Raw genomic sequence first — 24,450 nt, 5'->3', positions numbered from 1 at the left:
TCACCAATGGTATAATACATTTAATAAATGGACTGGGTTCCGTACACCCGAACAGAACAGTGTGTACATAATGAAGTGGAAAGTAAAAACACTACCTCTCCTGCTAGTTATTTTTTCCCTACAGTATACCAAGTTATACAATATATTTATAGGATACTTCCAAAATGTTTTAAACATCTAAATTTTGCATTCCCTTGCATTAAAAAAATTACATATTAATTACTCTGGAAAGTTTCTGAATTCTGTTTAGCAGCAAATCTCCTTTCTTGATGGTTTCTTGGTACTGCCAATTCTTGCTATCGGGCCTAGGAATTATAGGGGGGAAAAAAAGGGTTAGAAGTAAGAATATGTTACACCAAGGCACTAAACACTTCTGTAGTAAATGTCCTCAAAATGTACAGAATTCAATTGGGCTGTCAAAAACAACTTCTAGGAATTGTTACATACCTGTTGGTTTCTACAATCTCATTTACTTTGTCTATTTTGCAGTGCAATCGCCCAGCTGCAATAAATCTTGAAAGTTCCCTAAATGAAGAAAAAAAGTTGGTTATATCATGTTTCACCAAGGACTTGTTGACCCAACAGCACTGAAACTGGTGCTACAAGACAACAGTGTCACCACACTGCTGTCAGCAGCAGCCTATGGATTTTCATTAGGTATTTTAAGTATCCTCCAATTATTATAAAAGCTTGGACATTGCACAAAAGAATAATCATTCTAGTGACCTCAACACAAAACCTGAGTACTTTCTTCTCAGGCCACACTGTGGTACTTGAGTTAGTGAAACTGATCACTGAGCTTGGCATTAACTACTCCTCAAATCCAAAGGCAGCAGCCCCACAGTGCACCTGTTGGTAAATATTTTCAAGCCAGTCAATTCATTAGAAAGGTCTCTCAATAGTTTTTAAACTTATTTTTAAATGCTTATTTTATTATTTGCCTTATCAGTTGGTGTTCTACAGCACCTGCAGTAGGAGAAAATATTCCCATGCTCAACAGTAAGACAAGTTACAACTTGTAACAAATTACTGGGAAGCCTAAGAATTATTAGTATGACTTAAAAACATTTACCTTTGAATTGATGGGTATTTGGTTTCTCTTGAAATACCTATTAATTTCTGAATATCTCAAGCAGTTTCACCTTTCTGTAACAGTTTTCTATATTAGAATATCTGAAACCTCTCTGAAACAAGAATGAGTCTTGTGAAGGCATTTGAAACCAAGTGCTTCATGTACATAAAGTAAAAGTCAATTTCTCACTTCACCACTTAGTTCTTATCACAATCTAAATCTGTTGGTTTTATACTAGAAAAGAATTGCAAACTGAGACTGCAGGGTATGATTTCAGTGAAAAACATCAGCACTTCTCCATGTACCAGAAAGCAAGCAAAACTAGAGAGAGAGACTGGCAGGGTACATGAAATGTGTGAATCCCCAGAGCTGTAACAGCTCAGTTTTTGCACAGCTGTGAACTAAAGTCATCCTCTAAAATCTGAAGTTTCATAGCACATAATAGTCAAACCATTACAGAGGTCAATTAACATAGCAGTATAAAGAACAAAGTAATTAATACTAGTTTCCCATCCTGCTCCAAAACATAACTTGCCACATTTATAATCAAAGTAGAACAAAAATCTTTATTCATAATGAGATCGTCATAAATATTTAAAAGGTATAAAGTGAGATCTTTATGAATTTAAAAAGCCAAAGAACTTACTGATCTATGAATTCTACACTGACTCCAAAGGCTTCTGCCATGTATCCCAAGGTCAGGGAGCGGTAGGACTCCAGGAGCTGGCTGTACGCGTGGATCCTCATCTCCCGCACGTAGTACCGATAGTGAGGGGCAAACAGCCAGTCCTTCTTCATCTCCTGCTCTACAATAGCTGGAAAGAAAAAAGAAGAGGAAAAATGTAAAAACAGGTCAGTGATGTCTAAGAAATGCAAAATATCAATTGTGTCAATAAAACATATAGCACCAGTTAATAAGTAGTAGGCATGACCTTAACTATGTTGTATTCTTGCACTCCTCAGGATATGAAAGGGATTTTACTCTAAGGTAAATCTGTATAATTTGTATCAGTTCTGTATAATTTGTATCAGTAATAACATGCAGACAATATCGTGGCAGAGCTAATGACAGCCTGTGAAGCAGCAGAGAATCCCCCTTTCAGGAGTGAGCGGGATCACCTCGCTGAAAGCACCATCTGGATTTGCCGACCCTCGGAGCTGGGAAACAAGCACAACTGGGTATGTAGCTACTTGAAAGAACATTGTTACCCAAAGCTGTGCAAGAAAATAACATGAACTTACTGCTACTAGCTCTTAAATAAGCCCAAGGATTTCCAGGCATTGAAGTGACTTTTTAACCTGATGGATTCAGTTCCCTGCCAGGGATGAGGCCACCAACAGGAAAATGCTGTCCCCTAATTCAGCCTCATCAGACCTTGTCTCCCACAAAATAAAGGGTTCTTTCTTGTTCTCTCTAAATATCTTATTTTCTTGTATTCTAAATCTCAGAGTAGGAAAACAAGCAGTCTGAGAACTGGCAAGAACAAGAGTTTTCTAAAAACCTTTTCTTTGATGTCACCCTTTTCCAGAGAAACCAGAGCAGAAAGCCAGCAGGAACAACACTGAAAACTTTCTATGTACAGGCTGAGATTTCCAGGCCTTCAGACTACAAGTCCTGCAACTTCTTTCGAAGATAAAACCTTTTAAAGCTTTCCTGACCTGCTTTTCAGGTAAAACATTGTTCCACTGCCATTTTCAAAATGCTTTTCCACCTAATCAGACACGACCCTTCACAAGGCTCACTGGATGCAAAATTTTTCTTTGTTTGAAAAATCAACGCAGGAAATTTTAGGTCACTGTTACAAAAAATCTCTGGATTGTTTATTTTTCTGCATGTGCTCTAGTTCTTGACTGGAGCTACTCCACAGAAGTTGTGTATGATCTGAAACAAATAACTGCAACACCTGAAATGGTTTTGCAGGACAGACCCAGCCTTACCTAGTGACTGGAAAAAGGCTGCATAGCGGCATTCGTAGAGAGAGAAGAGATACTGTCGTACAGCTGGCAAACTGTGCAAGGCTTCCAGGATCTCTGCCCCTTTAATAACCTGAAAGCAAACAGATGTGTTTAACCCCCACCACTTCCAGCCTGGAGATGGACAGGTTAAGGAGAGGCTCTGTCAGTTTGCACCGGTGTCTCCACCTCTTTCCTCACCTTCTCCCTGAGGTCAGGCCTGTCCAAGGCAATCATGCTGACATAGACTGTGTATGTGACAAACGTTTTGTAATCCATCAGTTCGTAGGATGTGAATGTTGAAACTGTATCAAGGAAGAGCTCTGCTGCTTGTTTGAAGTCTCGAATTGCTACACAGTAAAGGCCCTGGTAAACCTTGAGGCGGTTTCTCCTGTCCCAATCTCCTCCTTCTTCTATTAGACTTGAAACAGAACAAAGAATATTTACTTATGTAAATGTGTCATGCCATAAGTTACACGAAACAAGCACAAATCAACTGATGCCATGACATTAGAGACAGAATAACTTGGCTTATGTTACAGCACACTGAAACAGCCCAGGCTCTGTACACCTGTCACGTAGAAAAGCTTCCTTGGGACAGGAGAGGCCAGAAGCTTTTGCACAGTGCAAGTTTAAGCTGAAAGGAAAAGTTACAGCAACAATCTCTGTGAGGGTGTAGGTCAATATTACTGTCAGCCCTGGCTGTGGCAACAGCTTTCCACTGCCTTTGCTGATCAAATCAAAGCTATCCAACTGCAGTATGAAAAAACCCTACAAGGTGCCACTTCTTAAGAATCATATTAACACACATTAGTGTGGCTGTGAGCAGGAGCACAGGCTGAGTCACACTCAAGGTGGGAGCAGAGGGTGGGCTACAAATACAAATTGAGCCGGCTGCTAGAAAATACTGCCAAAAATATTAACCTTCCTTTTCTCTTTCTCCTTAGAAAAAAAATCCAGGAAGTGCAAGGTAACACCCTCCCATCACTGTGACTGTCTCCCAACCAGTCCCAGTCATTTCTGGACAGAAAGGTATTTTTCTTCCATTTCTTTTGTCACAGCTTGTTTCAGAAGTGCTTTAGTGCACTCAGACAACCCAAGCAGTACCTTTTTGCCTTTTCTATGTTCCGTGTGATGAGGTCGTTATCCATGTAAAACAAGCCGATCCTTAGGAGATAGAACACGATATCCAGGCGATGTCCCAGTGCCACGGTTTTGTCGTAAGTCTTGCGGAATGCAGTCAGAGCTCCCTCCTGGCAAAACAGTACTTTCTACTGTAAGAATGTTAAAAACACCCAGAACATTCACAAAATGCCTGTGGTAAGAACAGTGTCTTCTGCTGGTGGTTCTGACTTTGCCAGTTTCCCATAACTATCATATTGTGCATTCTGAATAGTCTTGGAGAATCAAAGCTTAAATCAAGTGAAAAGAGCTGATCCTTGTGTATCTTGTAAAGTCAAAGACTATGAAAATCTACTCTGTAACTCAAAATTCAGCTGCACTATGTAAATAGCTTAGAAAATTTTAAAAGCACAAGGAAAGTGAAAAATTATATCTGCATGCGGAAAATAACCTTTTTCACTGTCAAGAAAAAAGACACTTTCTTTTCAAGGGCTGTTTTCTTTTCTAGATAATTTAAATTTCAATAACAGCCTCCTTTATCTGCCATCTATGTCTGAGTTGTGTCAGTAAGAAAAGACACTGCAAGTCCCCCAGCCCTCACTGGGACCTGCCCAGCTAAGAGGGTTACCATGCAGTGGTTTTTATCAGTCCATAAAGCCTCTGCCATCACCAACCTTGTCCCCAATCCTGCACAAGTACTCAGCTTTGGCCATCATTGCATCCCGGATTTCGCTTTCCCCCAGGATCTTTTCTGCATCCTCTAATTCGTTGTCGAGGCGTTTCAGTTCCTCCTCATTGGCTTTTTTCATTTTGTTCAGCAGATCCGTGTCCATCTGCCACTCCAGAGACTTGCACAGGGCTTCGTAGTAGGGAGCCATGTCTGAAAGAGAAGCAGGAGGGGTTCTGCTGTTAATTTCTGCAATGACTGTGCGTGTGTTTCTAGAAGGACAACAGGATTGTGGATGCCAGCGACGTCCTCCCTGTAACCAGGTACCTGTTAAACCCAGACACAGCACAGCCAGGGTTTGTTTCTGCAGGCCTTGCCCCTCACACTTCTTTTTGCTGGCCCTTTTCCATCACTGCCCTTTACACCTCTTCGATTTGTACTTTCCCTACTCTGGGCTGGAATGGCCGCACCTCGAGTCTGGGGGACAGTTTTGGGCACTGCAATAAAGGAATGATATAAAGAGGGACATGAAGATGGTGAAGGGCCTTGAGGGGAAGCTGTATGAGGAGAAGCTGAGGTCACTAGGCCTGTTCAGCCTGGAGGAGACTGAGGGGAGACCTCAAAGTTGTCTAAAACTTCCTTGTGAAGGGAAGAGGAGGGGCAGGCACTGATCTCGTCTCTGTGGTGACCAGTGACAGGACTTAAGGGAATGGCATGGAGCTGTGTCAGTGAGGTTTAGGCTGGGTATCAGGAAAAGGTTTTTCACCCAGGGGGTGGTCAGACTGGAGCTTCCCCCTAGGGAAGTGGTGATGACCCAAAGCCTGACAGAGCTCAAGAAGCATTTAGATAATGCCTTCAGGCACACAGTGGGATTGTTAAGGCTGTCCTGTGCAAGGCCAGGAGTTGGACTTCCAGCTCGGGATGTTGCACGATCCTGTCTATCCCACTGTGAGCGCAGCAGACCCCGGCACTCAACTCGCGACTTCTCCAGCAGCGGTGAGAGCCGAGGTCAGGGCACTGCAGGGGCGGAGGAGCCCTCCTGTCCCACTCACCCCTGCCCGCTGCTCTGGGGCTGTCCGTGTCCAGGGGCAGTGACACAGCCGAGAGTACACACACAGACACACCGCCCCGGGGATCGGGGGCCAGACACGGTCACACCGACTCTGGACAGACAGACAGCCGGACCCGGACAGACCGACAGATACTCTGCACCCCCCGGCCCTCACTGACAGAGCGGGGACAGACCCCGCATGCCCCAGTCCTCACTCCTTGTGCAGGGACTGACTCACTGAGAAGGGACAGATCCCCGGCCCTCACTCCCTGTGCAGGAACATACCCCGCACCCCCTGCCCTCACTGCCAGAGCAGGGACAGATCCCGCACCCCCGGGCCCTCATTCCCTGGGCAGGGCAGCCCACCGGCCCGCACTCCCCCGGCCCTCACTCCCTGAGCAGGGCCAGCCCCCGGCCCGCACTCCCCGGCCCTCACTCACTGTGCAGCCGCACCGCCGCCATCAGCTCGTCGCGCGCGGCGGGGTCGGGCGCGCGGGGCCGCAGGCTGAGCAGGAAGCGGAGCTGAGCGATGCGGAGGTCGGGGTTCTTGGGCAGCCCCTCCTCCTCAAGGTTCTCCAGCGGCATCGCGGCGGCGGGACAGGAGAGGACGGGACGGGAGCGGGGCCGGGCGGGCGGCGCGGGCAGTGACTCAGCCGCGACCGGCGGAAGAGCCCGCGCGCTTCCGCCCCGCAGCGCCCCCTGGCGGCCCGGAGGACCCGCGGGTGGGGGGGGGCGATGGGGAAGGGACGGACACGGGGATAGAGAGAGACAGGGACACGGGAACAGGGATGCAGACATAAGGATACAGAGAGACAGGGATATAGAGAGACAGGGACACGGGAACAGGGATGCAGACATAAGGATACAGAGAGACAGGGATACGGGGACAGTGATACAGAGAGACAGGGATATAGAGAGACAGGGACACGGGAACAGGGATGCAGACATAAGGATACAGAGAGACAGGGATACGGGGACAGTGATACAGAGAGACAGGGATATAGAGAGATAGGGACACGGGGACAGGGATATAGAGAGACAGGGACACGGGGACAGGGATGCAGACATAAGGATACAGAGAGACAGGGATATAGAGAGATAGGGACACGGGGACAGGGATGCAGAGATAGGGATACAGAGAGACAGGGATAGGGGGACATAGGGATACAGAGACGGGGATAGGGGGACACAGAGGCAGAGTCACAGAGTCACAATAAAACAATCACAAAGTCACAGAAAAGCAGAGTCACAGAATCAACAGAAACAGAAACAAAATCAGAGTCACTGAAACACAGAGAGATGGAGTTATAAAGTCATAGAAACACAGAGTCACAAAATCAGAGTCAGTCACAAAGTCACAGAAATGCAGTCATCGAATCACAGAAAGAGGCACAAAATTATGGGATCACAGACACACAGAGAGATGGAGTCACAAAATCACAGTCACAGAGTTACAGAGGCACACAGTCACAGAGTCATAGAATCACAGAAACACAGTCAAAGCCACAGAATCACAGAAAGAAAAAGCCACAAAATCACAAAGTCACAGTCACAGAATCAGAGTCACAAGATCACAAAGAGTCACAAAGACACAGTCACAGAATTACAGAATCAAGAGTCACAAATTGAAAAAATCACAGAATCACAGTCACAAAATCATGGAATCAGAGTCACAAAATCACACAATCACAGAATAGATCAGGCTGGAAGGGTCCACAATAGGCCACCTACTCCCACGTCCCTGATATCCCAGAGTACCTGGCACAGGATTTGAGGGATCGAGTGCACCCTCAGTGAATTTGCAGATGACACCAGGCTGAGTGGTGCAGTGACACTCTTGAAGGACAGGGCCATCCAGAGGGACCCAGACAGGCTCGAGAAGTGGGTGCATGGGAATCTCAGGCAGTTTAACAGGCCCAAGTGCAAGGTGCTGTATCTGGGCTGGGGCAACCCATGGTATCAGTACAGGCTGGGGGATGAAGGACCAAGAGCATCCCTACAGAGAAGGATTTGTGAGTAGTGGAGGATGAGAGGCTGGACATGCCCTGGCTGTGTGTTTTTGCAGCCCAGAAACCAACCATACCTTTCCCGACTCCACACATCAAACCCCCCTGGTGCAGGAGCTGGAGTGTGTTCCTGGCAGTGCCCCCTCCCTCGAGGAGGAGATGGTGGGTGGTAGCAGGTCAGGGGGTTCCCATGTGTCACTCCACCCCATCTGCCCTGGTCCTGCCCTGCTGTCCATCCCCACGAGGGGCTGCCCACAAATTGTCTGTGCCAAGGTTTATAGATGGGACATTCGGGCACAGCATTGTATATGTCTTTGTGAGTCCCTGTGTGCAGAGCTGTTGAGGTTCACCCCCATGTGATACCCAAAGTCAAGCCCTTTTTTATCTTTTAGAATGCTATGAGTATCAGCCACTGTTTTCTCTTGGAAGTTTGCAATAAGATCAAACCACAGTTGCTGTTTTTGCAGTGTAAGTGGCCAGGTGGTGGGGCATCTTCTGCTTGGCTCCTGTAAAGGGCATTTTTGGGTGCCGAGGGCTATCCTGTGGGATGCAGGATCCCACCCAGCCCAGGCTGGACCATGCTTGCTGCACAGCTGGGCTCCTCCAGACACATTTTGGTTTTATTTGCTGGAATTTAGATTTAAATACAACACTTTTGGCCAGTGCCTCTATTCTGGAGTTGTGTTTTGCATCTGGGTGATGAGAGAAATTGTTCTCTCGGCTGTTTTGGCACTGTGTATTCCTAAGATTGGCTTCTGTATCTTCTCAGTGTGAATTATTTAGAAGTTTGCTGGAAGGAACAGTTGCCTGCTGGGTTTTTGATAAGTGCTAGTATTTTTTGCATTGGTTCTGATTTTTTCCCTTTGTTTAAGTCATTGGCTTGTAGTTCTAGTAATTTAAAATAAAAGAGAAACCGTGTTTTAAGTCAGGCAGCTCCTTTAGTTTTTTAGAAATACTTTTTTCCTTTGTCTTCTCTTTTTCTTTTTTACTTGAAATTGCTTTTGCATCGATTGTGCAATGAGGAATGGCTTTGATGCTTTGCAGAGAATGGCACGTAGATCTTTTGCAGCAGTGTTTATGTTATTTGCCTGTTGGCCTTTGCATTTGCTCAGAGACCTATTAATTAGTTTTATTTATGACAGACACTTTTAGGCCTCTTGCATATTTTTCTTTTGAATCTTGTCCCCAGCTCTATTCATTGGTCAGTGTGCTCTGGAGCTGAGGAATGCTGTTTATTTTTAGCATGCCTTGTTTGGGAAGAAAAGGATGGTTGGGGTTTTTTCTGCTAAGAAAGGCTGATCTTCCAAACTCTCAGGCACTGCACACATGGGTGAGTGTTACTTGTGTGAGCAGCTGAGATGGGATTAGCTCACAAAAATAGAAGAAAAAAAAAAAAGAAGCAGCTTCAACATCCAGTTATTGCAGATGGTCCCTCCAGCACTGGGTGAAAGGTGGGAAGTATGTGCAGCTCCCTTGTAAGTAGATAACCTGGCTGTCACTGTAGCTGTTCTCCTAATCCCTAATAAAGATTGGTTTGCAGCCACAGCTGGAGTTCTACCCTCTTCCAAAAATCATGTCTTTCATAGCCATTATATCTCTGGCCATTCTAACCGTCTGTAGAAACACCCACACCCTGTTAACACCACTGGGTTTTGGCATCCTCAGCTCATCATGGCAGTAAAAGCCACAGATTCATTACGTACTGTGGGAGAAAAAATTTCTTCATCCTCCCATTTCTGGATTTGCTACTCTTTAATTGGCCCCCAAATAAGTTGCTAGGTGTGACAAGAGTTATGGAGCTGTTAATTTCTTGTGTTTCATTACTGCTGAAAGGTTGTGTTTTTGTTTGTAACCATATGAAACACTAGTTAATTAACCCTCTCCCCCCCAGCATTTATTGTCTCTAAATATTTGCCCATGTTTTCATATTTATGTATATTTCAGCAATAACAGGGAGAAAAGGATCTGGCTACATGCACATTCACAGCTAAACATGAAAGAAAATTCAGAGACAATATTTATATCTCAAATATTTATATGAAGAAATAAGGCCTTATGGTGACTGTAAGTCTCATGCCTTTTACATCATTACAAAGGATCCAAATAATAATTTTTTAAACTTTTTTTCTGCACAATGGACCTCAAATTATTGTTTCCTTCCCTACAAGATGAGTCAGTGCTGTGAGGATCCCTGTGGTGGCTCCCAGTAACTCTAATGATGCTCTTCCTTGAAGAGTGACAGTATGGATGTGCTGCAGGTTGTTTACATGGCATAATACACCCTTGTTATCCAGCTGGAAGTAGAAGCCAGTCCCTGTTGCAGTTCACATGGGTTCCTCAGAACTTCCTTGTGGCTCTGCACCCGCAGAGCACAAATCCTCTGCACCTTCCTGCTCACACCAGCCTCAGGAGTGGCTCTGGTGGCAGTCAGGGCACCCAACGAGGTCTTCTCTGACTAATGGTGATTTTGGAGGAGGACAGGTTTGTCAGCCCCTTTAGTCATGCAGTCAGGCTTAAACCCAGCAAAATGCAGAGGTATTTGCTGCTGACAGGCCAGTGCTGCCTGTTGTGCAGCTGACGGCTGCACTCCTCTCACAGGGAGCAGAGGTCTGCCATCCACTTGTTAAACCAGGGGATATTGTTGCTCTCTGAGAGGGATAGATACCATGATTTTCCTCCTCATGGCAGAGGGTTCCGCATCTCAGGGCATTGTGGAAGACAGTACAGACACTGCGCTCCCCTCGTGATGCTCATGCACACAGAGAGGTTCGTTTACAGGTTCCTATGCCCTGACTGGGCATATCTTGTGTGGTCAGTGCCCCAGACAGTCACAGGTGACCATGGGCACCCCAAGTAATACCACCCTCCTTGCTACCATTTTTGCAGCTGTGGGAGGCCACAAACAGGGCTGGAAGCCCAAATAAAGATTTCCAGATCTACTTCTTCCCACTAATAGCTGTTACAAAATGTTACCCAGAGCAAGGTGACTTTCCATGCACCCGTGTGAGGTTGTTCCTGGTTGTGTCCTGGTCCTTGGAGCCGTGCCCAGGCCACCCCAATGTGCAGTGGGACAGCCGGCTGCAGTGTGTCTGGCTGGGGCCGAGCTGCCACAAGGTGCCAGTATTTCAGAGCAGTAGCTGCGCCGCGTCTCAGTCTTCTGGGTGTTTGCTTTGCTGGGCTGTTTTCCCTCTCAGTGTGCCAAGTAAAACCCCTCTATCACTTATTAAACCGAAAGACTGGGGAACCTCCAGCCTTCTGCAGGGGCACAGCTGGGACAGACCACCCCAAACTGCACTGTTCCCTTCTCCATCCAGTGCCTGGTGTCCAAGCCACTGTGTCCAGCCAGGGACTTACTTGCTTTTGACAGGGATGCATAACACACCTCTTTAGGGCAGTGTCAGGATCTGAGTGTTTTGCTTGCAGGTGCCATCAACAGAGCAAGAGTCTGTGTCTGTCACCTATCCCTCTGCCATCCTCACGTATCCCTCTGTTCATCCAGTCCCACTGGGTGTGGGGGCTCCTCTCTGCCAGCCCTCAAAGGGAAAAGCTCCCATTACCTCTGGGTAAGTGTCACTTTCCAGCAGCAGATCACAGAGTGTTCTGCTTTCTGTCCAAGGAGGTCCTGTGGCCCTATCTGGCTCTCCTGGGGTTCAGAAACAGGGACCACTCCAGCCTCTGCAAGCAGATCAGGATCTGCAGCAGGACCCAGGACTGGTTCTGAGTGACTTTAATTCCAATCACAGAAGGCATGAAGGGTCCTGGAGCTGTTTGGTGTGTCCGTGCTGTAAGGAAGCGCTCTTTGTGCACAGCCACCATGCTGTGAGCTGCAGGCTCACCTCAGCAATACCAATTATGCTTTCATACTTTGCTGTCATCCTCAGGCACCTTCACGGTTTATACATTTGTTTCATTTGCAGGGCTGGTTTAACTGAACTTGGGAAAAGATGGCACTTGAATCAAGTCTGGCTTCATTCTTCATCCTTCAGTAGTGGAAGTGTTGACAGCAATACTCACAGCTGCACTGTATAAAACTACAGGTGTCAGGCATTGATTTCTTCCAAGTAAGCTCCTAGAAGTTGCCTGTTTTCATAGGTAATTGTTGTTGGCATAAGATGTGGCTGTTGTCTCTGGAAGTCTGGCTCTCAGAAATTACAGTCTGTATCAGCAAGGAATGAAAGGCACAGGGTCAAGCCCTCTGCTAGTGCAGGTCACTGGGCTGGCTGGTGTTACACAAGCCCTGGCACCAGCATAAGGACAGCTAGAAAATGCCCCTGCAGTGGGATTTCTGCATCTCTTGACCTCCCTGATGTTCTTTTGTCACCCTTTCCCTACTGGTAATTGCATGTCATCAGCCACGTATCTGTTTCACAGCCACTAGTGTCATTTATTTACCTGCAGGTTTTAAAATCAAGAAATCCTTGTTTTGAATGACAACACAACCAAATTAAGTCTTTTACAGCGTTAGAGTCAGGGTGTTCCAAAAAACAGCCACGTCAGGTGAGTTTATTACCCTGGGAAGAGAGGATGAAACTGTGTTATTATTTAGAGATCTGAAAAGCTATTAATATCTAATGGCCATGAGAAATCAAACTGACAGGTAGGGGTGGGACAGCAGGGGAGCCTCTTCCTTTGCTTCACACCTCTGGCAGCCCTGGGTGCAGTGCAGGGTGGTGGCAAACTGCTGCCTAGGGCTGTATATATTTAACACTATTACTTCAGGAAATCTTGAGAGGGAAGCTCTTTTTGAACAAATGAGAACCCATTGTATCTGTTGCCATGAAGAGACATACATGAAGACACAGCTCCTGGGTGGAATGGTTGTAATGTGAATTAGGAGACAGCTGCTGTTATAGGGAAGAGAAATCCTGTGCCGTGTGTGTCCCATCATCAAACCAAGAGACACTGGAATGATGTCTGTGAAGACGTGTAAATATACACACATACATACACACAAGTGTTTTGTGCTTGAATCTTTTGTTTCAGATCCTGTGTCCCAGCCTGGCTGTTATAATGCAGAGTCCTCGATGCAGATCTTGGAAGGTCTGTAGGAAATGGTAGCCTGCGAGTCTGAATTACTATTGAGGTCTGTTTGCTGCATCTTTTCTCCTAAGCATAGTTTTACTTTCAGAAACCAGGTGCTCTAGACCAACCCACTGATGTATTTGTTTCATACACAGCAGCATGTTTCCCATGGCAAATGGTGTCAATATTATCAGAGGCTGGTGCTGGATATGGCCCTTGCTTTCCCACATGGAGCACAAATATTGATACCTCCTCCAGACTGATGAGACAGTTTTTGTGGGAGTACCATCCACAGGGTAAGGTGTGCTGCTGTTTGAGGTATCCTATTGCATGTAGAAATCCACAAATCCTCATTAAGATTTCTCAGCTCCAGCTGTGTGTCTGTCTGCCTTTGTTTTTTAGGTAATTTGTGATGTACACTTTCACCCCATGATTGCTTTTATTGTATATGGGTCTTTCTGTTGGGCACTTCTCTGTTGACTGTGATTACTGCCACATCAACTGAAAGTGTTCCTGTACTGTATAATTAACTTTATCTGCTTTGCTACAATGCCTCTCGCTGGTAATTACACACACTTCAGCTCTTTCACTACCTTTCTAAGCCTCTAAGAAGTGCTGATTACTCTTGCCCAGTCTCTATCCAAACTGGAGGGATTTTACGTGTCTAAAATTATAACTTTTTCCTTGCAACACCCCGGCATATTGTGGATACTGATGGTAATACATATAATGTGATCTTTAAATAAACCATCTGTTTGGAATTCATTTGGGTTTACATGTGCTGGTGGCAAAAAGCTTATTTAAATTCTCAGGTTGTTGGCTGGTTGATGTGATAGTTATCAGTTTACTGAGATAATTTGAAATGGAGAGCAAGGAATTTGAAATCTTTCAGTCCTCTGGGGAGTTACTCCATTTTCCTCCTCCTCAGCTCAGCCTTGTCAGCCTTCCCTGCAGTGCCTTAGTGACTTTTGTCCTTTGATGATTTTTTTAAGCCTCTTTTTCTCAGGCAACAGTCTCATGTGATTATACCCTCTGCCCATCAGCCTGTGCTTCTGTGCTCTAATGCCTTTGAACAACCTGGTCAGCTTGAACCAAATTTGATGGATGCCATGAGCTCTCTGTTATGTCCTATTCCTCGAAGTTACATGCAGATCAGGGAGGGCAGATCCAAACTGGAAGGATCAGCTGTGCTGGCTCTAACCCACACCATCCAGCTCTGCAATGACTGTATTCCTGTGCCTCATGCTCAGCTGGTGTTTAGGAATGTGGCCAGCAGTGAGGATTGTTGTCTGGCCATTGCAGGGTGTATGGAGGGACGGGAAATACATGGGAGTGAGGAGCATCGAAAGGAAGAGCTGGGAGTCTTACCATGGTGGGGATGGACTGAAGTGGGGAGAAGGGATATGGAATCTATGGAAAAGCAGCTTTCAGCCCTGATTGCTTGCAGAGCAGCAGCTGCCACTGTTATTGCAAATATTGATGTACTTTTCACAGCTTCTTTTCAAACACACAGCCTGTTTTTGTTGTTGCTGGTTTTTTTCACTGTATAACACAAATGAGTTTTACATCATGCAAGCAAAAGCACTTGGCTGAGAAGTGTTGTGTAACTTCTATTGAGATCTCATAGCAAAACAGGCATACATTTATTAATCAAGGAAAGTGGTGTTTGACACAAACACCAGTATGATGATTTAATATCATCCTGTCTTTTTAAAGAAACCCAGTGGTGAAGTGACCAGACTATGAACATTCTGAGTTCACAGGGCAAGGGACTTCTCTGAAACGTGTGGGATTAAAATCCTGGCTGTTGCTGCAGTCTGTCAAGGTACCTGGAGGGCACCTACCCATTGACTTGAACATCAATTTGACCGAGAAGGGCACTCTTATTTCCTTCTCCTGAATGCACGGCAAGTCCCAGAGTGAATGGAATGTGAGGGTACACACAGTGCTGTGCTGTAGTGCCCCGGCACTGATCTCCCTAAATGTTGCACTTTTACTAATGCACAAGTTGCTAGCCTGGGAAACCTCAGTTTGGGTGAAAATGGGATTATTTCTTAACGGGGGGATTATATCCATTTTAATGGGTGTGCAGAAAATTCAAACTATGTGGAACTGAGGGCCCATGTCTGTGCAGTGTTGGAGGATCCTCCTCAGCTAATGGAAACAGCTTTGCCATTGCACAGAGCTGCCTGAGTGACTTTGGGAAGCAGAAAACTCAGGTGCCCAAGTACCTCCAGTATATTTCTTTCTTCTATTTGGAAGACTAACCCTGCTCTCCCAGAATAGGAATATCCTTCACCTGGTAGAGGTGAAGAAAACTCTCCAGATGATTTACATCATGTCTTGAGATCAAACCTTCAAAGGTCAGCAAGAAGGGCCTTAAGAAAGGGAAGCATGATTTAGCCCTCTATAAATACTACTGATATTAGTGGTATTACAGCAATATAGGTGACTTCTGTCTGCATATTTAATCTTCTTGAGCTGTGACTTGACATTATTGAGTAAAAAACCATGTGCAATTAATTCTTTCTATGTTGTAAATGCTCAGAAGTAAAGAAACCTGTGCCTCGATGGTATTTCGTAAATACCTGGTTAGTGCCCTGTAAAGTCCCAACAGCATCCAGTCTCCTCTGTTGTGGCATCTTCATGTCTCACAGCTCTGCAGGTGGGGCTGCATTTTAGTCTCTCCTTGTAGCTGAATAGAATTGCCTCTTTGGTAGGGTTATTTTTTCTCTACATTTTCATTTTCCTTCCACCTCTTCCCTGACCTTTACCTCCTCATCTCTTGCTCTCTAGATCTTTCTTTTTTCCCTGTTCCTTGCACTTGGGGGTGGCAATTACCTCCAGTAAATTAGATGGTTCTCTCACTGTTGCCTCCTTTTGGGGTGCCGTTTGAGTTACTGATCATTATATTTTATGTGGTGGGGATATGATCAGCTTCTAAAATCCCCCTCCCACCTCACATGAACTTGATGCAATGCCAGAACACCTCTGGTACTCACCCTGAACCGAACTCTTTTGGTCTTGCCTGCTGAGACATACTGCTTGGCACTTGCTAATGCACATATATACCATTTGCTGTTGCAGGATAATTTCTGGTTATTCACTGTTTCTTCCAATGTGGCATAAAAACCAGAGTGGGATTATCCTGGCCCCAGACAGCAGTGTGTGCTACTGAATGATGTAACATATATTCTGCTGCTTCTTGCATCTTCAAGGTAACATTTTTCCCTGTTACAGTTCAATTCTGTCCTTTCCAAGTGTATAAATTACCTTATAATGTTTTCCTAGTGTGGCCTGCATGGCAGTACCTCCACATCTCACCTGCTTTCCTCTGTGTTCACACTGATTCCTGCCCTGCCATTCCTGGCGCCGTTGCAAGGAGGTTGTTCCTGCTGCTCCACTCTCTGGACTGGTACGCCTGCTCCTTCCCCTGTGCTTGCAGCTCCTTGCACTGGCAGTTTTGGCTGGAAGACTATCCCTGGATGTGCCACCATCCATCTGGCATGGAGAGATGTTCCTCACAGCAAAGAAAAAGGGCTTTGTGGAATGCAGTTTGCTGCTTTTTTGAGCAGGGACAGAGGTGTCCTGGTTTGTGGCCATCAATCCTTGCTGTTAATTGCTGAATATCTCCCCACAGACTGGAGGCTGTACCCCCTCTCTCCCCCTATCACAGCTCTCTGCACACATGCTGAGCTCCATTTCATGCATTTTCTGATTATTTCAGTTCTCTGGCACCCATCCATTCTGCTGCTGGGTGGCTGGATCTCACCCTCCCTGTGTGTTTCTGGTCACAGCCATCCTTGGTCAAATGCCATTTAGACACTGGTCCAACTCATCAAACAACTTGCTTTCCTGCTCAAGACCTTGGATGTCGGTCAAGTTAACCTCTGAAAAACCCTGTCATCTTCACCTTGATGCAGAAAGTATTGGGTTTGTTCTGGCTTCTTTTATTCAGTATTATTTTTCCAGTAGCATATATATAGTTCACACACATAGTTTATATAACTATATATATACACACATATATAGTTATAAATATAGTTATCTGTATGCTTTCTATTGTGTATATATAATCACACACAAATATGAGTTTATCTATCTATACCTCTTTAGATATAAATATTATAAAGCTTGCAGGAGTCTTATTTGCATTTATTTTCCTCTCAGAGCTTTTTTCTCCTGGAGTTTTCCCTGAGCCATAGTTTTGTGGTTTGCCCCATTTTTCCCTTTAAAATCCATTTTCCAAGAACATCTAAAATTACTAAGCTGTTTATTCAGTTGCCTTTTAATGTCTAGAACCTTTGCAAAGAAACATTCCTGGAGCAGCTATTTTCAGCTACATTTTTCATACCTACTTGTGTTTTGTGCTACTTTACTTGTAGTTTCCATGACAATTATCCCCAGAGTTAGAGGCAGCCTTGCCCTTGGTTGCTGTTTTGCAAAGCAGCCTTTGCTCTTGCCCATCTGAGAATCTGACTGCAGAAGTTCATGCTCAGCTCAGGTTTTTATTTTTATACCTTCTGTATGTCCCACTAGCTCTCCACAGGTGCTGCAGGTTCCTGTAATGTATATTGCATTCCACACAGTGCCATGGGAATGATCTGGAGGGCAGAGCCATTCCATCCTTGAAAGGAGCAGCATATTCTGGTTGGTAGAAGAGGACACATGACCCATGGAAGGACTCACACAAAGCATTAGCTTTGCTTGCTGCAAGGTAACCCCCTGGTCAACAAGAATTCCCAAGAGGGCAGTGGAGCCAGGTTGGACTCCTGCTAGAATAGAAGAGGAGGGGGAGCAGAACAGGTTTGTGCCTTGGGTGGTGCTGGTTTGTGTAGATCCTGAGTCCTGGCTGGCTCCTGCCCTCGTACCTCAGCACCAGCTCCCCACTGGGCACAGCCTCTGCCCCAACCACATCCTCCCTCCTGGGCACATTGCTTCACTGCTGCTCTCTTACTGCACAATTGTCCAAGCATTAAAAACCATCTTTTGAATATTTTGAGCTATATACTATTTCAACATCTTTTAATGTTTTTAACATATTGATGTTTTCCTCTTGCTCATTCCCCTTTTCCTGTTTTCTCCATCCCACCTCTAATGACTCACAGCAGTTCCTGAAGTGCCCTTTGATGCATTACCCTTATACATTTCCTCGTTGTGCTTATCTATTCAGTCTGGTACATATAACTCTGAGCTTTCTGTATGATCTACTCTCAATCCTGCCAGTACCTCCTCACCCTTTCTGTGCATATTTTTTTTTCTCTAGTTGACTTCCATTTTTCCATGCACTGACTCCTTTCATACTTACCTACTCGCATCCTTCCCGCTCACCACCCCCAGTTTCCTCTCCTGAATCCACTTAAGTGTAATCTAAAACATACTGCATGGAAGTGGAAGCCCAGAGAAATATTTGCTCTGGCTCTCGCTAGCACCTCACAATGCCAGTGAGCTGAGACAGTGGATTCTCAACCCTGCAGTAAAATGAGATTTTCCCGTAAGTTTAAAATTTGATTCTTTCTCACAAGCTAAAATCAAAATGATTGTCAGCTCAAAAAGTGCCTTTTAACTAAATTCAAAGGAACACATTCAGAGCAGATTTTTGAATTTCCACCATGATAAAACTAATTACAATTAACAGCCTGTTACTGAAACAGAAAACATCCAGAATGCCACAGTATGTGAAGTTATATTTTAAAGAACAAATATATATCAGATCAGAGAAAAAAAGCTTCAAAGTCCAACTGATTGTCTTCTTAAACAGTCTTAATTGCTTGTAAGATAAATGGGAATGAAGTATTAGGAGAAAGAGAGAGCCTTGCAGACAATCCATGTGGAGAAAGTGATCTGCCATAGCAAATTGTGTGGGTGATTCAGTACTGAATCGTCCCAAATTACCAACCCCCAGCCCAAATGCCACCACCTACCAACAGACTGACTTGGCTCGTAGTATAGCAAGGGTGGCTGAGAGCTCCCATTTCAGGAGCCTGTGGGATAATGAATGCTGCTGCTGGCTACTGAGAGCAGCTCTTCAAAGCTCCTGAAACATTTATTCATCCTTGTAGTTGCTCTTACTCATCTCATCCTTAATCAGGTGAAATGAAGAGTTTTGGAGCCATGCAGGGTGAATCACTGGATGAGCTTCTTGACTTGTTCCACTGGCTGCTGGCAGTGATCTCCACAAGTGCACTTTACTAATCTGATCCCTGCACTGTGTATTGTTCACTGTCAGGTCCAGCCCAACTGCAGCAGTGTTTGATATTCCTTGTCTGGTGTCTCCTGCCAGGACATGGAGATGCCCTATTATGGGTAGTCCAGCAGGGAGAGTTTAATCTCACTTTCCTGAGGATCCCTAGTGTTTGATGCCCTCCTGTCCTCATGCTCCACTGTGTATCCAACCCTGACTCCTTGGGACAACCTCAGTAAGAGCTCCATTTGCAAAATGCCACATGCTTAGGGCTGTACCCTGCAGCACAGCAGTGAGTTCTGCTGAGATGCCCAGCTGGACTCCTCCATGTGCAGTGGCTGGTTGCCTGATTTCACAGTGTCTATCTGCACCTCTTTCTGGGCCAGTCTGGATGTGGAATGGGCTACAGAGTTGTCAAAAGGGTGGCAAAAGAAATTAGAGGAGAGGAGGCAGTGAAGGACCAATGTCTACACTCACCAGCCCATCGTGTGCTGGCAGCTTTGTCTCAAAGCATTAGCCAGGAGTATGGCTGGGACCCCTAAAAACAGGGCTGAGGTGAGTAATGGGGAGAAAAGAAAGAGAAGGGGAAGGTGGTTAGGCTGGTGAGGTAAGCTTGGGAATTGTGTCTGGACCTGAAGCTGCCAAAGTGCATCTTTCCATATGTGGTTGGACTTCCCACAGTGCCCCGGGGATCTGGATTTTTGAGGCAGTCACAGCTCACTTCTTCTCAGGCTGTGGTGTTTATGGCCAGCTATGGTTTTGGCTCACAGTTCCTGTTTCAGCTTCTCCCCAGATGTATGGTTTGGGTATGATGGTTCCCTGTGGCAAAGGGGTCTGCTCCCAAAGTCCAAGGACTGGGCAGGCATCATCACTGATGACTCTTTCAGGATGATTTTCCAATGATTATAGAGGCCAGGTGTGGTTGCCCTGCAGTCCCTTCTGTTGATACAAGGCAGATAATATTTTATTCCAATTTAGACTAATGATGATAATGTTCTGGACACTGGAAAGAGATGTCTTAAGCACACAAAGCAGCTTACAAGTCTGAGAAGCAAGGAGGGAATTTTTCATTTGGCAAAACGACACATGTTTCAAGCGCTCTTGTTTTTAATAAGCTCACAAAGCTTTCTTGAAAGCCAGGGATTTTTTTTTCCATCCTGAACACATGAGGTATTTTCATTTCATAATGAATGTATGTTATGTCCAACTTCCAGAAAGCCTTTCATATGAAAAAAAGAGCAAAGAATTTTTCAGATGCTGAAGTGAGCAGGGTGGAAGTAATCATGAAATAAACTGCTGGAATATTTGGTCTGTGTTCAGAGATTGTGTGGCATCTTGTATTGTCTGAAACAGCACTAGATTATAATCATACGTGCAAATCTCTCAGGCTGGGGCAAGGGGAGAGGAGCCAATCTCTGTGTCTCCATAGAGCTGGAAGAAATTTCAGATATTTCTGTTTGTCTGCAGAACAGCTGGGGACTTCTCAGACATGAATCTAATTAAGCGTATTCCTCACCACAAACACTTCGAGTCCTGTTTCTGAGATCCAAATGGTTTTCCGAAATGAAGCTTAGGAATATAGTTTTCATGCAGCCTCCTTTTTTTTCTTTTTTCTATCTTGGTCTGGGAAAAATTAGATTACAGTTATAGGCTCAGAGGAAAATTTACTGAAGTCAATAATATTGATTGGTATTTGGATATCATCAGAATGCCACGCTTTAATGGTAGATGAATTTAATCAACAGGCCTTGTTTTGTTTTGTGGCATAAGATTCTCACCGGATTTCATGCAGATTTGAAGGAATCTTTTACTGTGGATATTGCAGGGAATGCATTAATCTGAGGAAAATTGTAGTATTGATGCACTACAATTTTTATCTATCTGCTTTTTTCCCCTGCTGTCTTTAATTCCATTCTTAATCCAGTTATGCCAAGCATGACACTTGCAGGAGGCTGGTCCTGGGTTTTAGGTCCTGCTCTCTGATGCAGATCACAGCTGTAGTGAGGATCACCAGCAAAGCCACATTCCCTAAGACCATCTAACGCAACTGGAAAAAACAGATAAGCTTTCAGACACATAAGCTCTTCCTTGGGTCTCTTATATGCAAAGTTACTTGTCTGTGCTCCTCAGAGAGTTTGATTTGTGTTCATTTGCATCCACCAAGTATAGTAAAACCCAGTGAATTCTCCTGATATGTTTTCACTCCTGCAAGAAATATGATGGGAAGTGGAAGATATGATCATCTCCCTCCCTAGTGGCATCAGTAAGTATCACACATATCAGATTAAACCCTTGACATTTTTCCAACAGTGTGAAATTTGCTTGAAGATGTTGGAAAATGAGTTATAGATGTGAAAGCAAGGCTTGGAATATGAATGCAAACACGTTAACCCTAAAAGCAGTGCAATTTGCTTTCCCTGACTTCCTGGTGTGTGGAGCTGGAGAGGTTGTGGGGAACAACTCCCACCACAGAGCCTGGGGGTGAGTAGGATGTGAGTCATGAGACAGAAATGCCTTTTGACTCTTGAGTAGTGATTGATGGCTAAATCCTGCCCAGCAATCCTCAGGGATGCAGTCCAGCAATGAGGGGGAACATCACCTGCTCTGGCAGGTGCCTGGGTGGTGTCAGGTGTATTCCTGCCCCAAAATTGGGGTGCAAACATCTCCCAGCACAGCGCAGCCCCTGGGGAGTGCAGCCCAGCAGCTTGTGCAGGAAAAATACACTTTTCACTTAACTGGAAAGAAAAAAATCCCTCAGGGATTACTACAGCATGGTCACCCACCTGCAAAACACTTTAGGGCAAGTGAAGGTTGGGGATTTGAGGTGCTGCTATGGGCAGGACTGAGTCTTTGTCCTAGAAGTTAGGTCAGGACTCTCACATGTCTTACAATGAGACTGGTTTTAGTTTCTTCACTGCAAAAACTCTCCAGCAGGTTTCCAATGGGTCTGCCCCCAGCATGTCATGGGTGAAAGGTGCATGATGTTGGATTTCCTGTGCTTGCCTTTGGGGTGTTTCAGGTTGTGCCTGTGGAACCCCATCCTGGTTTCAGCGATCCTGTCTGAGCACAGCACATCCTGCTCAGGTCCCTTCAGCCTCCTCCATGCATGTGTGCAGGGCAGCAGTGAGCAGCAGCAGCAGAGCAAGAGCTGAGAGACACTAGAAATACTGTGCATTTTAAGAACAGACTAATTATAATCCAGATGAGTTGTTAAGGCAATTACGCTATTCAAAGTGTTTTCAATGCCTCTTATTAATTTCCTCTGCATTATCCTCTTGCCCCCTTGGAGATGACCAAGACAGAACTTGATTGCAACTGCTGCTTCTGAGTGTGATGGTTCCTTGGGAGCCATTAGCAATGCAGCATCCGCTGGAGTTGCCATGGAGATGCCAAGGCTGATTGTGAGCCAGGTGAAGCGCTCCTGCTGCCGCTGGCTCATCCCTCCTCAGGGACATGGCCACACAGCCTGACACTTGGGCAGGAGGAACAGTAGCCTCAGTCTAGGCAACAGTGCTGCTGGAAGGGATGGCTGTGGAAATTGGAGTGTGGGCAAAGTGCTGTGGCTGGAGAGGGTTCCCAGAGTGGTGAAGCTGTTGGGAGTGATACAGACAAGCCTGAGACCTATGGCTGCAAACAGAGGTGGGATAACAGGAAGGGTTCACTATGTCTGATCTCTGTCCCAAATATCCTGGGTCCAGCCTTTTGCAGTTGGTCTCCAGTTGGCCTCACTGTCCTGGCCAAGAGCTGCTCTGAGGGAGCTGTGACTATTGTTGGGTGGTTTTGCCCCTGTCAGAGGAGGTGGTGACTCCTTCTGGGGTTGTGTTGTAGCACTAAGAAATCTAGTCTTTCAAAATTTGGCAAGAACAGTGTGACTTGAAGTACAGTCTGCGCATAAATTAGCTGAGAACACATTTGTCTGTGGCAGAGGCTGTTTGGCAGCAGGTGGCTTGCTTTAATGCAACAGATATTCTGTCTTCACTTAATAAACATCCACCAGATAAAAAGGTGATGCAGTTGACATCAGGCTCATCTATATTTAGCTTTGGCATTTGGAAACAGGATTTCACTGCTTGGATCTGCCTGGAAGCATGTACCATTTTACAGGCAGGAAGGTCCTTCACTGTTAATAAATTTTGACTCTGATTTAATTGCAAGATAAGCGGGCATCCTCTGTGCCCCCGCTTGTCATAGCAGTATGTGCTCAGCCACTGTCTGCGTTGGTGTAGGTTGCTCAAAAAATCGAATTTCTCACACTCAGTGCTGCCCTCTCCTTCCAGGGTTCAATTTCAGGAGAGCCCATCATACCACTGTGGCACTCGAGTGTATCTGCTCCATGGATGCCATTACTTTATATAAACCCTATTTTTATATATATTTATACAATTTTTATATATATATACCAAAAAATATGTATCTCCTACTTTGTAGATATCCTACTCTAACACTGTGATCATCTCCAAAGTTAAAACAGTTCTTACAGATTTCAGACATCTGAGTGAAGGTCAAAAATCCTTTTTTTTGTCTTCTTTTGAGAATTGTAATGGAAAAAAATATTACCAGATATGAAAACAGGGTCAAAAAGCTGCAGATAAATGGGGCAGAGCATCAAGTGAAGTGACAGGAGACCTAATTATGGGATTGAAGCTACAGGATGAAATAGGGAAAAATCTCACAGGAATTTGTATCCCCTTGTATTTTTTTTTTCTGCAAGTACTTGAAATGCTCTTTGCTCTTCCCACCTGATCGTTTTAGAAATCAGTATATTTTTAGCTGAAAGTTGGAGACAAGAACTGAATGGCCTTGGCATTAAACAGGACATTTGAGTTGTCCAAGAACAGTTGGAGAGATGTTCGCGTTTCCCTCCTCATATCCAGGACTGCGTGGCTGACCTTGGAAATGTGGGGGAAATCAAGGAAAACCATTGGGCTTTTTCCCCACTTTTTCAAACTGGGGGTCATAATCATCACCACCACATGTCCAGTTGTACTTTCTACCATCTACCCTCTTCATGTGCTTCACTTAGAAAGGCAAAATAATAGAGCACTTAGATACTATACCATGACTGCAGCAGTCAGCTCATCCTCTCCAGGTGTGGGTGGGATGGGCCATATGGATCTCTAGTGGAAGGTGTCCCTGCCTATGGCAGGGGGGTTGGGACTAGATGGGTTCCTCCAATCCAAACTGTTCTGTGGTTTTCTATTTGCAGAGTCACTTTTGCAGAGTCAGGAGCAAGTGTTCACATTCCTGCTCAAGTGCTTGCCCATCCCAAAGTTCAAACTTGCAGGTGCAAATGGCATTTGGCAGTATGGATGGGTCAGCCAGCCACAAACCTCAGAAAATCAGGCTTCTGAAAGCCTGAAATACTGGGACACG

The 24,450-nt window shown here is 45.2% G+C and overlaps 1 protein-coding gene across 1 annotated transcript; it reads right to left on the bottom strand.

Annotated features, from left to right (window-relative positions):
• On the bottom strand, positions 1 to 6,543 carry PSMD6 (proteasome 26S subunit, non-ATPase 6). Its single transcript, XM_071550320.1, has 8 exons — positions 6,306 to 6,543; positions 4,822 to 5,027; positions 4,133 to 4,278; positions 3,227 to 3,446; positions 3,011 to 3,119; positions 1,719 to 1,887; positions 448 to 525; positions 1 to 305 (listed from the first exon to the last, which is right to left on the bottom strand). The coding sequence occupies exons 1-8, from the start codon at positions 6,448 to 6,450 to the stop codon at positions 209 to 211; spliced, it is 1,170 nt and encodes a 389-aa protein (XP_071406421.1). The 5' UTR covers positions 6,451 to 6,543; the 3' UTR covers positions 1 to 208.
• Between the last annotated feature and the right edge of the window lie 17,907 nt (positions 6,544 to 24,450).

The sequence above is a fragment of the Pithys albifrons genome, chromosome 3 (genome assembly GCF_047495875.1).
Source record: "Pithys albifrons albifrons isolate INPA30051 chromosome 3, PitAlb_v1, whole genome shotgun sequence".
NCBI classification, from domain to species: domain Eukaryota; kingdom Metazoa; phylum Chordata; class Aves; order Passeriformes; family Thamnophilidae; genus Pithys; species Pithys albifrons.
This window is presented reverse-complemented; position numbering and strand designations above follow the sequence as displayed.